Source organism: Paroedura picta, chromosome 4, assembly GCF_049243985.1.
Source record: "Paroedura picta isolate Pp20150507F chromosome 4, Ppicta_v3.0, whole genome shotgun sequence".
Classification (NCBI taxonomy): domain Eukaryota; kingdom Metazoa; phylum Chordata; class Lepidosauria; order Squamata; family Gekkonidae; genus Paroedura; species Paroedura picta.
This window is the reverse complement of record NC_135372.1, coordinates 105,616,215-105,631,227: the sequence shown is the minus strand read 5'-3', so window position 1 is coordinate 105,631,227 and position 15,013 is coordinate 105,616,215. Positions and strand designations below refer to the sequence as shown.

Here is a 15,013-nt window from a genome sequence, read left to right as displayed (position 1 = left end):
GGTAATCTGTTTGAAGTACTTGTCACATATCCAGTGCTTTATTTCCATGTTGCCTATTCTGTACTGTCACACAACTAATCTTTTTGTGTTTTGTTTTTGGCTGTTGACTGTTCCTTTTAGTGTTTCAAATAGCTTTCCTTCTAAGAATCGAATTATCTCCATCCTTATTCTTCTCTACTTCTACTCTTGCATCATAATATATTATTTTTCATTTCTCCATTTTGAAGACTCATCTGTTTTAGGTTATGCTGTTGACAGATTAAGCACATGCTTTTTGTTTTAGTCTCATGAACTTTTATCCGTTCATTTTTCAGACTGAAATAATTCTGGGAGTGGTTTTTATTTGTAATCATATGGAAATTAACACAAATATTACTACTATAAGAAAAATATCCTACCAGGTAGCATAAGTCTTTGGGGTTTTATTATAAATCTTAATTTTCCTTTCCAACTTCAAAAGGTTGCTCTGTAACAGGAATCTTGATTTTTGTTTGAAGATGGCTGATTAAATTAAAATAATGTTACTTGGGCATATATGGAAATCTTAATTCCAGATACAAACATAGTTTGCCATTAGGTTGCCTCCTTTGAGTCCAATCAGGTGGTCCACATAGGGATCCTACATCTATTGATTCAGAATAATATTGATTAGGAAAACACTATCATGCACTGTTTTTTTGTATCTTTTTATATTGGTGGGGCATATGCATTTACCATTTTTTTTAGTTTATTCTATTTATATACTGCTCTCCCAGTAGACTGGCTCAGGGCAGTGTACAACATCAAATAAAATGATAGTATAATTAAAATAATACATTTTAAAATCATCTATAACTAACAGCAATATTAATTACAGATAGTATTTCTAATGCTGTCCCTTTGAATAGGTCAATAACCAGATAAAGTTACCCCGGGGGTGATTTCTTTTAAAGAGGGCCTGCTAGATGTTATAGGATCACTAGCCCCAATTAAAAACTTGAGGAAGAAGAGCTCTGTCTTACAAGCTCTGTGGAACTGTGCCAGGCTCTGTTCTCCTCTGGGAGCTCTTTCCACCAAGTGGGGCCCAGAATTGAAAACATCCTGGCCCTGGTTGAGGCAAGATGTACTTTTTTTGAGCCAGGGACTACCAACTGGTTGGTATTTGCACAGTCGAGTGCTCTATGGGGGACAATGGCAGAGAGGCAGTCCCTCAGGATAAAATAAATATTAGAAGTCAGATGGCAGAGGCAGCAGTCACTAGCTTCTGCAAAATGTGTTTTGATCTCTGTGGCAGATGTTAGTTTGTTTGGCAACAACAGATGCTTGCATCATAACAGCAACTAATTAAGTATGGTGTACTTTGCTCCCAGGCTTGGGCTGTGGAAACAGGAAAATACCAGGAAGGAGTTGATGATCCTGACCCTGCAAAATGGAAGGCTCAGCTCCGGTGTGCTCTCAACAAAAGCCGAGAATTTAACCTGATGTATGATGGTACCAAAGAGGTGCCAATGAATCCCATTAAAATTTATGAAGTGTGTGATATACCACAATCCCAGGGAGCAATCATTAATCCAGGTGAGGCATTAAGTGGTTCTGATGTTAAAAGAAGCACACAACTTGCTCTTCTGTATTAACAACTGACACTGTAGATGCTTGGGAGGAAAAATCCTACCTGTCAGTGATTCCTGCTGGGTTACTGAGTAAGGAGCGTCAGCCTATGGCACTTTGTAATTGATTCGAAGGGAAATTTAAATCTGCAATCCCTCTGTTCAAGAATGTATTTTGTACATTGCATTTGCAGTGAGTTGCTCATCTTTCTGTGTTTAAAAATATATTTAAAAGGCATTAATGCAACAGTAGTCAAATAAATAAGGGCAAAAAGCCAATGGTGCAAGAAGAAGAATAACTATGGCTTCCCGTTATTATCTTGGTTCTATATTCTGTTAAATAGATTGGCCTTTAAAAAGGAAAAAAAACCCCTTTGTTTCCAGATTATAATAATGAGATTCCCTGGAAGTGGATTCCTTTTAACGATCCCAGAATCGTGCAGAATGCAGGACATAAATGTATTTAGATTGAAAGATAGGTGCATGCATGTTTGTGTACCTGGAAGAAGCATTATGAGGGTTAGCTGTTGGATGTAGGAGGCTAGCAGATAATGGGGTCAGATAAAGTTTGGTTTGGGCATCTGTTATCTGCCTACAGACCAGTTGAAAGAGCTAGCAGAGCGGGTGGTTGTGCTGGGATTGTGCCATATCAGCTTTGGGAGCAATAGCAAAGCAGTGGAATCCTTCAAGGCAAGATGAGAAGTAAAAAGAATGGGAAGATTTGGCTCTAGAAGAGTTGTGATGCTTTTAAGGCTATGAAAAGTTGGAATAAAAATTGGTAACATCTACAAAGTAGAACTGGAAAGAATATTTCTATGTGGTATTTCAGATCCATGGTCATTACATGTCTTTGGCTCTCTTTTGTTGATTTAATTCCACATAATTTGCTAAGTCTTCAGCCTGTGCTTTTCCTGTAGGCTCCACTGGTTCAGCTCCATGGGATGAGAAGGATAATGACCTTGATGATGAAGAGGAGGAGGATTTAAACCAATCTCAGCATGTACCCATACAGGATACATTTCCATTTCTTAATATTAATGGTCAGTAAATAGATCATAGTAATATGTATAGGACATAAAACTGTATTTTAATTATGGCTTGTCACTATATCATTGTATCTAACAATTTGGGACCAGGCCCTGTGTAGATAGCCAAATAGGGGTAGTGGAACCAGCCCGAGATACTATTCAGAGAACCCATGTGTTTGTAGATTTATCAAAATTTAAAAACATAATAGAGCATAAAAGTTGGATTTCCCTTCAATTCACAATCCCTTGTGGGGTCACCTTTTATTCATTGCCATATTAAGCAAAATATTAAACAGGTTCATAAAACTGCCAGGGTTCTGTTTGGGTAGCAAACCAGTGTGCTACAGAAAATTGGACAAGGAGAAGGCAGTTACTTCCCTTTAAAAGTATAATCTTTTGCATAATTAATCTGGACAGTAATCTTCTACTACTATTATCACATCTTTTTATTTAAAATGGCCAACTCACTCAATTGCATCTGTTTAGCCGCCCATCTTTTGCACATTTCATTCAGCAGCCACTAAATATGTTTGGTTCACAGTGCCAGCACTCAGCTGCTTGGTTCTATCTTAAGACTTTTCCAGGCACACCTTCTTCTGTCCCAATTGTGCTCAGGTAACCAAGGAGCCAGCTTGATGCAGTGGTTAAGAGCAGTGGCTTCTAATCTGGCGAACCAGGTTTGATTCCCCTCCCCTCTACATGCAGCCAGCTGGGTGACCTTGGGCTTGCCACAACACTGATAAAGCTGTTCTGACCGAGCAGTAATATCAGGGCTCTCTGAGCCCCACCTACATCACAGGGTGTCTCTTGTGGGGAGAGGAAAGGGAAGGCGAATGTAAACCATTTTGAGACTCCTTCAGGTAGAGAAAAGTGGCATATAAGAACCAACTCTTCTCAAAAGTAGATACAAAGAGAAAGACGGAATGTTCAGCCTGGAGAAAAGGAGGTTGAAAGGGGACATGATAGCCCTCTTTAAATATTTGAAAGGTTGTCACTTGGAGGAGGGCAGGATGCTGTTTCTGTTGGCTACAGAGGAAAGGACGCACAGTAATGGCTTTAAACTACAAGTATAACGATATAGGCTAGATATCAGGGGAAAAAAATTCACAGTCAAGAGTAGTTCAGCAGTGGAATAGACTGCCTAAGGTGGTGGTGAGCTCCCCCTCAAGCAAAAGTTGGATACACACTTTTCTTGGATGCTTTAGGATGCTTTGGGCTGATCCTGCATTGAGCCGGGGGTTGGACTAGATGGCCTGTATGGCCCCTTCCAACTCTATGATTCTATGAGACAGTAGGAAGTACTGCTTCCCTGACTGTTGTGTTGCTGGCATTGGGGGTGGCTGCACTAGGATAAGAAAGATAAGCAGTGTGTACATTTCTAATATCTGCACGGCAGCCATCACAAGTGTATCTAACAAAACTTATGCCACAACAAGCTGTTGCAGAAATCGCCTGCTCCCAGCCATTGGGTCACCGTGACTAGAGAACCCACGAAATTGGATAGTTCATGGCTTGCGAATCAGGCTCATATGGCCATGCCTCTGACAAACACTCATGACCACATACGGTCAATTTTTGTTTCTCTTCAGCCTCTTTCCCCTGCTCACATCCCATTTAACATACTTGGATGCCAGTCAGACATTACTGTTTCCGCCGCATCAGGGTGTGTTCAGTTCTGGATACCCTCCAGGAGCAGCAGTTACGCTGTTTCTGGAGAAGGAACCTTACTCTGCAAAGCTTGGGGGGTGGGGAGTAGAGAACCTCTAGCCCCTCCATGTTAAAAGCCACCATGTCTGCATCTTCCCCAAACACACCCTTAGGCCCATCCTTGAGGACTAGTGGAGGACCTCATTCCCAGCCTCTGAGACAGGCTCGCAGTCCCAGATTGGGGCCCAGGTTTCAGTCAGATCTTTGAGACCACTTCCAAAGGATTCCCAAATGACCCTGTGTTGTGGAGTGAAGGATTTGCAAGGCAAAGGGTGGGACAGACCCAAGCCACCTTTCCTCTTCCACTCTTTGCTGGCACTTGCAGTGTACCCACCCCACTGTTCTTTCTGTGCAGTAGAGACCAATCCCTGCTGGGAGCAAAAGACCTGACCCCCCTCTGTTCACAAACAATGTGTCGCTATCCCCCAAGGAAGCTTGCACTGTTCAGTTGTTGAGTGTCTGTGGTCCCTTATCAGGGACTGCCCAAATGGTAGGTGGTTCCTCCCAATAGGGAAGTCTGGTCACAATGGGACGCAAGGATGGGACTGCTAGGCAGGTGATGATGACAGGGGTTTTCTCTACAGGGACAGTGATCATGCTGAGCAAGAGGTCAAGGGACAGGCACAGGCCACTATAACTAGGCTCATTGGGGAGATGATGACTGTGGATGGTCAGCCCCTATCTTTGGTGGAGGACCGAAGGTTTTGCAGACTGCTGAATCTCCTTGCACTGTGGTATTCCATCCCATCCTGTAAGTTGCCAGGTAGTCCGCTCCATGTACCAGTCCATGGTAAATCTAATAAAGGCTGAGCTATCCAAAGCCAAAGGGTGTACCATGCATTTCATGGCTGACTTGTGGAGCTGCCAGCAGTATGGCTACCTTTCCCTCACCCCCCACTGGTGGCAGCCTGAGCAGTTCTTGATTCACACTGCCGGTGATTCCCAGTGAAGTCCCTGTGATGGGGGCGATGTCCTTTCTCTGGGATACAAGTTGTTCCTGTTGTATCCTCGGGATGGATGAGGCACACACCTCAAGAAACATCATTGTGGTTATTGAGGACAGTCTGAATGAGTGACTGGGCAGTGGGGAGGTGTACCAGGGCTATGTCATCACAGATTTGGGCGCAAACATGTCTGCTGTTCAGAATGTCAGGATGGGAAGCATTATATGCATGGTTCACATTTTTCATTTGTAGTCAAGGAGGCTCTTCGTCAGTGGAGTGTGGTGAAGTCCATGTGGGATGATGCCACTTTGGAGACGCGATTACTTTTGGAGACTTGTTGTTGACTCGCTGTGTACTTCTCTCACCGGTCTGTGATATTCTTGAATCCCATAATGTATGATGAAGAAGAGCTGTGCATAAGCTCCTCTGGCTAACTCTCACCCAGACGGTTCATGTCCTTAAGCCTTTCCAGGACACCACTAAGGTCCTCAGTGCTCATACAGCTAGTTTGGGTCAAGTGATTCCACTCATCCATGGTATGGATCGGGCACTGGCCACCATGCTGAGTCCTTCAACAGATTTCCTGCCACAGGTGTGGACTTTGGTGTGTAGGTTGCAGAGCAGTGTCGAGATCTACCTGCACCCTGTGTATGGGAAGGAGGAGTTTAGGCTTGCTTGCATCAGTGACCCATGCATAAAAGGAAGAATTGCTTTTTGCCATTTTGAACTGTCTGCCTGGAGGGATTAAGTCTGTGTGTGTGGGGGGGGGGGCAGTGTTGGTCTTGCATGACTCCAGGCTAGATGTTGGGGGGCCTGGAATCAAGAGAAGGAAGTTGAGGGCTTGGTGGAGGGAGAACTTTCCTCTTCCCATTCATCCTCTGTTGAACGAGGTTGCTTCAGTGTTAGGGAGGGACAGTACTGGTCCTCGGTAGTCTCATGGGAAGTGGCTGGCATCAGTCAGCCTGCAGCAGCTATCGAAAAGGACTCCACTGAGGTCATGGTCAAAGCATACCTTAGAGAGCCCCATGAGTCCCCCCATTGTAATCCCTTGGAGTACTAGTCACAGAAGGCTGCCACGTGGCCTGATCTTTCCACTCTAGCTGCGTGTTCTCCAATATGGGAGACATAATTTGCCCATGGCACATATGACTGGACCTGTCCATGGTGGAAGAGTTGGGATTTCTGTCTATCAGTCTCCCTTTGCTTGAGTACCCACCTGTTGACCTAGGCAATGCAGGCTGAAGGATATGTCATGTTGACTGAAGCATCCTGTTCTCCTCTCGCCCATTTCCATGTACGTTGAACAGCTCATCTGGCCACAATGGCCATTGGAGCTGGGATTACCATGACGACAACTGCTCCATAGTTCCCCATCTAGTGAAATGGTCCCCAAGCAACTCCCATACCAAGGACCAAGTTTACATTCTTTCTCCAGGCATATTTCCCCACTCTTCAGGGCCTCATGCCAAATAGTTTTGAATTTCGGTCTTTCTCCACGTCACCCTTCGTTGAAGTCTAATTCCTTACTCTGCATGACTTCCTTAGAAATAAGTCTTCAGTTGCTATTCCAAGGGTTATCCTTACAGATCTCTTCTCATACTGTCCCATGATCTTCCCCACATTCCCTTTGACTGCCTCTCATGTTCCGTGGCCTTCAGGGTGCTATGATCTTCTGTTTTTGCATGGAGTGGCTGAAGGGCTAGGCGGCTGGTGGGAACAGGGACCCCCTTTGGAGCTCAAAATGTCACCATTTTGGGACATGGGACGGAAACAGTCCTGTTGAACCATCGGAGCTGTGGACTCACAACAGATGGAGCCTCCGCTAGAGGTGCTGCATATTCTGGCAGGTGCCAACCTGTCTTGGTGGGCAGGTGCAGATAGGATTGGCAGGTGGCCATGGTGATCAAGACAGAGGCTAACGCTCAGTGATCTGCCTGGGTGGCCACAATCCAGGTGGGATTAACAGTGTGTAGTATAACCATGGCCCTGTTAAGGGGCAGTGCTCCCTCCCACGGAATTCAGGGTGCCCCACAGAAGGCTTTTGATGGGAAGAGCATCCTTCCTCACCTAACACTCCCAATGGAGAAATAAATCTACAGTGGTCTCATTCAAGGGAGAGTGGAGCTGTAGGCTGCAATGGGAAGTTTGGGATTATTATTTGAGATTAAACTTCTGGAGATGCTGCATGGAGGGGCAGTGGAAGTGGCAGTGTGGTGTTAGGGTTGAGGTATGGCTGCCCCCTCCCACAGGAGGGAGAGGCTGAAAACATACCTGGTCATGCCTCGGCACCTGGCCAGGCATCCCTGTCTTTGCTTGGCTATCTGGCTGCCAGTCCTGCTACGGAGTTCATCGTGGGGAGAGGAGGGCCACTGTGTCCTCTGCATGATGGATATGGAGGGGCTGCCTGCACAGCAGGGGGAGACCAGGAGGGTCCACAAGCTTGGAGGGGCCAGAATGTGCTGTAGCTGTCAACATACTCCCTGAGCTCTGGGTCCGGTGCTTCAGTTGTACTCAGCAGGTGTTAGGTGGATAGATGGTGGTATAGGTGAGCAGGTAGACAGTTTGGTTGGTAGGTAGATGTTTGGTTAAGTAGGTGAGTAGAAAGTAGATAGGTTGGTAGATAGATAGGTGGGAAGTCAGAGTACCTGATCCAGGGAGTGTGTTGGGAGCTACACCCCATCCAGGCTCCTCCAAGTTTGTGGACCCTCATGGTCACATGTGTGGGCACCACTTGGCCCCTGTGGGGGCTCCCGATGCCCATTTCAGTCATCATCCATTAGGTCCATAGGTTACCTTGCTCCTCTGTAAAGCTATGACATGCTGAATGCAAAATTTCGGCAAAATATAATGTTAGAGAAATGGGAACAACTTATTTTGGGGAAAATAAACATTAAACTATCAAAATAAAACTATGACATGGGAAGGTAAGTGAGTGGATGACCACTTCCCAGGGCCAAAGGGGAGAAGGATGGACACCGGACAAGACCCAGAAACCATGTCCATAATGAGGCAATATAGTTAGGGGGCTCCACAGTGAATTTCACAGGAAACAGCTAAACAGTTAACCAACTTAAGCAAAACCAACGGTTCGTGGACACGTTGGGGGGGGGGGTCATCAGTGCAAGTTCAGGGTTCATGATGTCCCCCCTCCCCTGACCTGCAACCACCCACAAATCCAGTGAACTTCCATTTTCCAGGTTTGTGCCCACCTCTGTGACAGCCATTTATGTTCGGCTGTAAAAAAGGTGTAAATTCCCACACTGCAGCAGAAGCAGAACAACACCTGTTTGCCAAGCCAATGTGCAGGTTATAATGATGGTACAGCCTTAGAAGTCTGTTCAGTGGAGTTCCCCCAGAGCTAGGTTCAGGTTTAACAGGTTTTAACTAACCTCGTCCTTGCAATCAGATGCTTCTGCATTAATTTCCCACGCAGCAGACTGCGTTACATTTTGTTTTGTTTTTGAAAAGCATCCTGCTAATTTACAAATGTCTTCCTGTGCACTTCTCTCCCAAACTATTGCAATTCTGTTTCCTCTTTTTACATGGTAGTTAATGGTCTGGTCTACTTCTATCTATTGCCTTCATGCTGGGGGCTTTAGTATAGTAAATTCGTTCAGGTCATATATTATCTATTTTTTTCCTTTGTGAAATTATGAGACGGTATAAACTGACTTATCTTTTCTTGCACATTCTTTGAGACATTTTGAGTCAGGTTGCAACATGTCTGTGATGAAGGAATGAATAGGTATTAACTATTGTGCTCTGTATAATCTAATATAGTAAGGTAATTCTTGCGTTCTTTAAAGACGGTTTCTCTCCCACCTCCCCAAAATAACAAACAGGTAAATATATTTTTCATAAGTGTGTGCTCAATGGCAACATGAATGGGAGGATATGTATCTTTTTGGCATGACAGCTGAATCACCACCTCCATTACAAGCTGCTTTTATGCCTCATAAAAGCAGCTGTCTGAAGCATCGTTTTGTGTGGTGACACATGGATATTTCTATTACTGTATATATCTATAGTAAGCTGAATCAAAAACGTATTTTTAAAACCACTTAATCTCATAAGTTAATACAGCCAAATTTATTTCTGTGGTAAAGACAACTGTTGACTGTCATTTTAGATGGAATGTTGCAAGGGTTTTTAAATGCTTTTCTTTGGCTTAGATTCCCCAATGGCACCAGCCAATGTGGAGGCCTGTAGCCCTGAAGCAGTATGGCCAAAGAATGAGCCTCTGGATATGGAGATGCCACCACCAACTCTTCAGCATGACATGTTCAGCTCTCCTGAGCTCTGGATTAGTTCTCTTCCAAGTATGTCTGGTTCATATGGAATAAATATACTGCATAAAGACACTGTTCAATTGCATAGTGCAACTGTGTTTTCTTGTACTTAGTGAGTAAACTATATTTGAATGTACAGCAAAAGTTTGCATGGACACCAGAATTTTCATTCTGTGATTCTTCTTTGGATTCATGTGTCCAGTGTTTTGAAAATGTAGTAAAGTTGTTCATGTCAGTCTATGTTGAATGAGTTGGAAGGCCCTGTTGATCTTGGACTTGTATCTTAGTTGAAGTAATGGCAGTTATTCTTATCAATTGATAAAGTAGCTTCTGCTAGTAAGTATTACATTCATGTGGTTATTTTTAATCAAGGTAATTTATATCTTAATCAAATATGAGGTAATAGTTCCAGTTGTTTGTCACACATAACAGCACCTAGTTGCCTGAATCGGCCCTTGGTTCCTCAGTGCCTTACACTCCCTCACATTGTAAGAGTCTAGTAGTTCTGTCCTACACAGACTGAGTTGGGGGTATAACTAGGTATTGGGTATGAAGTGACAGCAAATTCATAATGGTGCAGTTATGAGTTCTTTTGCAGTGTTTGGTATTCTAATAATATGTTCTTCTAAATCAAGTGACAGACCTAGAGATCAAGTTTGAGTATCGCGGCAAAGAATTTGGGCAGACAATGACGGTGAGCAACCCCCAGGGCTGCAGACTTTTTTATGGAGAACTGGGTCCTATGCCTGATCAAGAAGAACTCTTTGGCCCTATTAGTTTGGAACAAGTTAAGTTTCCAGGGCCTGAACAGATTACAAATGAAAAGCAGAAACTCTTCACAAGTCGACTGCTTGATGTCATGGATCGCGGTCTGATCTTGGAAGTCAACGGTCATGCCATTTATGCTATCAGGCTCTGCCAGTGCAAAGTCTATTGGTCTGGACCATGTGCACCTTCTCCCACAACACCAAACTTGATTGAAAGGCAAAAGAAAGTCAAACTCTTCTGTCTAGAAACATTCTTGAGTGGTGAGTAACTACAATTCTTTTGGCACTCCATTCTTTTACAATTAATAACGTAAACACGCTCGTGCATTGATACGTTTGTGCAACCTTTTTCAGGCCAGTGATTCTTTTCCATTAAGTGAATAACTAGAGTTGTATCAGTGTTATCATTCAGGTTGGTTCTGATTTTGATTTGCTGAATTCCACACTTCACTGTGTACCTGTGTACCTTATTTACAAGCAGGCCTTGGTGGATTATTGTTGCTGCTGTACATAACAACTTCCCCTTCACTGCTTCCTTCCTTTTTGACTAAAGGAATCGCAGTTGATGCTAAAAAATTTGGAATTCTAATTACTGTTTTATGCCTGTCTGTGCAGTGGTACACTATTATGAATAGGTATTAGCAGGTATCTATTCCACTTATGATACTGATCTAGTGTGGGGCCAAACAAATAATAGCATTGATAGATTATGGCATTGGGATGATAATCTTTAGGAGAGGGACAGAATGAAGTGCCAGACTGAGATCTAGGAGAGCTCTGCCATAGATGTCCCGTTGGTTAACTTTGGGTCAAACACACACTCACAGGGTAGTGATTGTGATGATAAAATGGAGAGGAGAATGATGTTGCGTTGAGTTCTCATGAGGTCAAGCCAGGATATAAAAATATAGAACTAAATAAAATCATTCAGTTTTGTGATGTGTGGATCTCTATCATTCTTCTTCAGATGTGTGGATCTTTGTCAGCAACCTTTGCTTTTTCCCTCCTCTTAGAACTGATTGCTCACCAGAAAGGACAGATTGCTAAAGAGCCACCATATGAGATCTACTTTTGTTTTGGAGAAGAATGGCCAGATGGAAAATCTAGAGAGCGAAAGTTGATTGTCGTTCAGGTAAGAGAACAATGATTCTTGAAAGAAATACTAACCATGTTAATTGTTAGAACAGCAGCTGACTTGCATGCAAAGTAAATGCTAGCTAGATCAAATTCTGTGGTGCAGAAACTGAATTCTAGAACCCGAACTGCTGGAAATCTGTTGTCCACGTGCATTGTTCAAAACTGGTCTTCTTGCATGAAATCTGTACCTTCACCATTTATCCACTTATATTGTTCCCACTATCAATATGCTCCAGTGTGAATACTTGTTAACAGTGCATCTATTATGTCATGTTTTAATTATTAAGAATATATGTAATCAAAACATTCTTGGTAGCTGTACCAGATCTGAGACCCTTGTCTTGGAGACTTGCAAGAACCCCAGCCTGAAAAGTGGGAAGCATACCTCTCTATTGTGACAGGTATTTCATAGGTGATGTGTTGCGAAGCTTGTTAGCATTTTATTGAATTCGTAATTTGGTTTAGTATATATTATCACTGTCTCTGTATGAGTTTTCATATTTTCCAGTTTATTCAAATAAAAGCATACTAGTAATTTCAAATCTGGACTTCAGTATTTCTGTAGAGTAGATTTGGTGGGGGCTTCTGTAATGTGTAAACTCCTACTCATTGTCAACAAGTGTGCAGGAGACTCCATGTGAGAGTGGCAGCAGTCACACGAGCAAGCAGCCTAGAAATGAAGAGACATTGCATGTAGAAGATCATAGAGTTGCGAGAGCCTGCAGTTAGTATCTCTGGGGTATGGAGCTTTATGAAAAGGGCTTGTTGACATTACCCTTGGCTTTGAAAAGGATCTCCCCATGCCAGACTGGATTCTGGAGATTTTTTTGGGGGGGGGGTGTTTGTGGTGGGGAGGAGAGCACTTGGGCATGAAATTGGGGCCACTGTACATGGGCAGGTAGTGTGAGTTCCTGCATTGTGCAGGGGAAGTTGGATCAGGTGACCCTGGAGTTCCCCTCTAACTCTGATTCCCAAACCAACCAACAAGACATCACTGGCATTCTAAGCAGGTTTATATACCTTACTAGTTAAAATAAATGATGAAAAAAAGGTATCCAAAACTGTTAAGTCTGCAGAAAACAAAGTTGAAATTTATTTTTTCGTGGTAACAAGTTTTCTGGTGATGCCAAAGCTGTCAACTTTCAGATTCCTTATTTATAGAACCTAATATATATAGAATGCTTTTCCTGAGGATTTGAATCTTTTTTTGTCTGCATTACCTTTACAAGAAATATTTTTGCTTAACCAGTCTTCATAATGATAGAAAGCCATTTTGCTGACTTGGTAATGGAAAGCCATTTTGAAGCATCATAGGAAGGGGAAACCTCAGATTCCATGAGCAATATTTGTCTCTTTATGGAGGAAAAGCATCTTGGTTCTGTACTGTTTTGCTTCTTCTGCCTAGATTGGTTGAATAAGAGCATGAGAAGCTTCACCCCTTTGAACTCTGGTTATTTATTGCATGGCATGTGTCTAGTGTACCCAGGAGATCCTAGTTTTATCTGGCAGCCAGGCAAGAGATGTTCAGAGGTGGTTTGCCATTACTTGCCTCCATGTCATGACCCTAGTGTTCCTTGGAGGTGTCCTTTTCAAATACTAGCCAAGATCAACCCTGCTTAGTCTCTGAGATCTGATGAGATCAGGCTTACCTGGGCTGTCCCAAGTCAGGTCATGAAGTCTGATGCACTCTGCTCATGAACTCTGCACCATTGTTCCTCCTGCTGTGCTGACAGTGGTTACGCCAGCTACACATTTTTATGTAACAGGCATGAATTGTAGGTGAAGCACTGTACAGATAATTTGGGCTTGATGCTGACCAGTTCTCTGAATATGCATTAACTAGTTTCAAAGCCCCTTTATAAAAAGGGGTTTTGAAAGGGGGGTTGCCTCGTGCGGTTTTGAAAGGGGGGTTGCCATCTGCTCCCCACCCACCTCTCCCTCGGGGTCCTACATCACCGCTGAGGGAGGCAGCTGGGCCTCGTCAGGCACCGCCAGCACCTCCCCGTCCTGTTCGCCAAACCTCATTGCTGAATCTGAAGCCATGGAGGTCCCAGCAGCATTTGCGGAATCTCTGTCAGAGCTGGATCTTTCCGAGGGGCTGCTGGGACTCCCGAGGACGTCCTGTCTGTCTCCAGAGCTGGAGGGAGGGGGGGGCCTTCCAAGGCAAGGAGGGAATCCCCAGCAGCCGCGCTTTGCGCGACTGCTGGGGGTTGCCTCGGGCGGCGGTCTGACGCTGCGCGAGGCGCTTCGCGCCTCCCGCAGCGTCAGACCGGGAGCAACTGAGCAACAGTTGCTCAGCCTGGGAATCGGAGGGACCAATCGGCAGGCGCTTCGCGCCTGCCGATTGGTCCCTCCGATTGTCTGTCGTGAGGAAGGGTCCAACCCGGACCCTTCCTCATCACGGACAAAGCCCACCTCTAGGGGGCTTAACGAATTATATAGTCCGTGGCGCCCGTGGCGCCACGGGCTGTTTAAAGATAGGCCTAGCAATTCATAATGGAATCTATATAATTTGTGTCATGAAGCGGGGGGGGGGGGAGTCTTAAAATGAAATTAAGACATTTGGTTTTGAGTGGCAAATGCATTTTCTCGCTTTTAGCATATTCTGTTTTTTCAGATTAGTGTTTTGCAATCTATAATTGCTTCTGGACTAACGTGATGGTTTTTTCAAACAGGTAATTCCAGTTGTAGCTCGGATGATCTATGAGATGTTCTCTGGTGATTTCACCCGTTCCTTTGACAGTGGCAGTGTGAGGCTTCAGATCTCTACTCCTGATATCAAGGACAACATTGTTGCTCAGCTGAAACAACTCTACCGCCTGTTGCAGAATCATCAGGAAGGTTGGCCAATGCAGCCGCCAAACATGCAGATGCCTCCGACTCTCACAGCACAATGAAAAGCAGGCTTTGCCCGATTAAGGAATTCATCAATTAAGCGGATACTGTGATCCTGATTAAGAATAGCTTTATTTGAATTAATTTTAAACGTTCCTCAAATAAAAATGAAATGTATAATGTAATAGCTTTGCATTAACACAGATCATATTTTGCATGTAGACAAGAACTTCTTTGGCATTTTGCTGTTTTTTATTTGGACAGTTTATGTAAATAACAGTGTTGTTTTTATATTGTACCTTACTTAAATGTAACATGGAAAAAATTTTCTCTTATGTGACTAGATCTCATATGTTGCTTTCCCCGAGGAACATCCGAGACCTTTATTAGAAACAGAAAACCTAGTTTCCTTAAAGCTAAGTCTATTTTAATTAACCTGTTACTTGTGCACTTGTGTATTATGAGAGCACCTGTGTATTATGGAAGAAGATGCAGGTTTCTATAGTACAGTTTTTTTCAAGTCAGGAGCTGGTATATGTATGAAATATTGGATTAAGGTAAAGCAAAAGTTAAAGGTCCATAAAGTCTTCAGTAAAATTGCTTTGCAAAATACTTACGTGATAATTAATACTAGTCTGGATTTTCCTTGAGTAAACCACTACAGTTTGATAGTGTTTCATACTCCCCCCCCCAAAGCTTAAATAAAATGTTGAAAAATAA

At 43.6% G+C, this 15,013-nt stretch overlaps 1 protein-coding gene across 5 annotated transcripts in view; it reads left to right on the top strand.

The window, feature by feature from the left end:
* Nucleotides 1-15,013, top strand: part of IRF6 (interferon regulatory factor 6) — a 25,315-nt gene extending 10,302 nt beyond the window's left edge. For all 5 annotated transcript variants that reach the window (XM_077334883.1, XM_077334880.1, XM_077334879.1 and 2 more), the window contains 6 exons: nucleotides 1,350-1,554; nucleotides 2,504-2,626; nucleotides 9,438-9,584; nucleotides 10,190-10,582; nucleotides 11,335-11,453; nucleotides 14,134-15,013. In XM_077334883.1, the coding sequence (XP_077190998.1) occupies nucleotides 1,350-1,554; nucleotides 2,504-2,626; nucleotides 9,438-9,584; nucleotides 10,190-10,582; nucleotides 11,335-11,453; nucleotides 14,134-14,355 (1,209 nt within the window). In that variant the 3' untranslated portion in view covers nucleotides 14,356-15,013. The remainder of the gene's footprint in view (nucleotides 1-1,349; nucleotides 1,555-2,503; nucleotides 2,627-9,437; nucleotides 9,585-10,189; nucleotides 10,583-11,334; nucleotides 11,454-14,133) is intronic.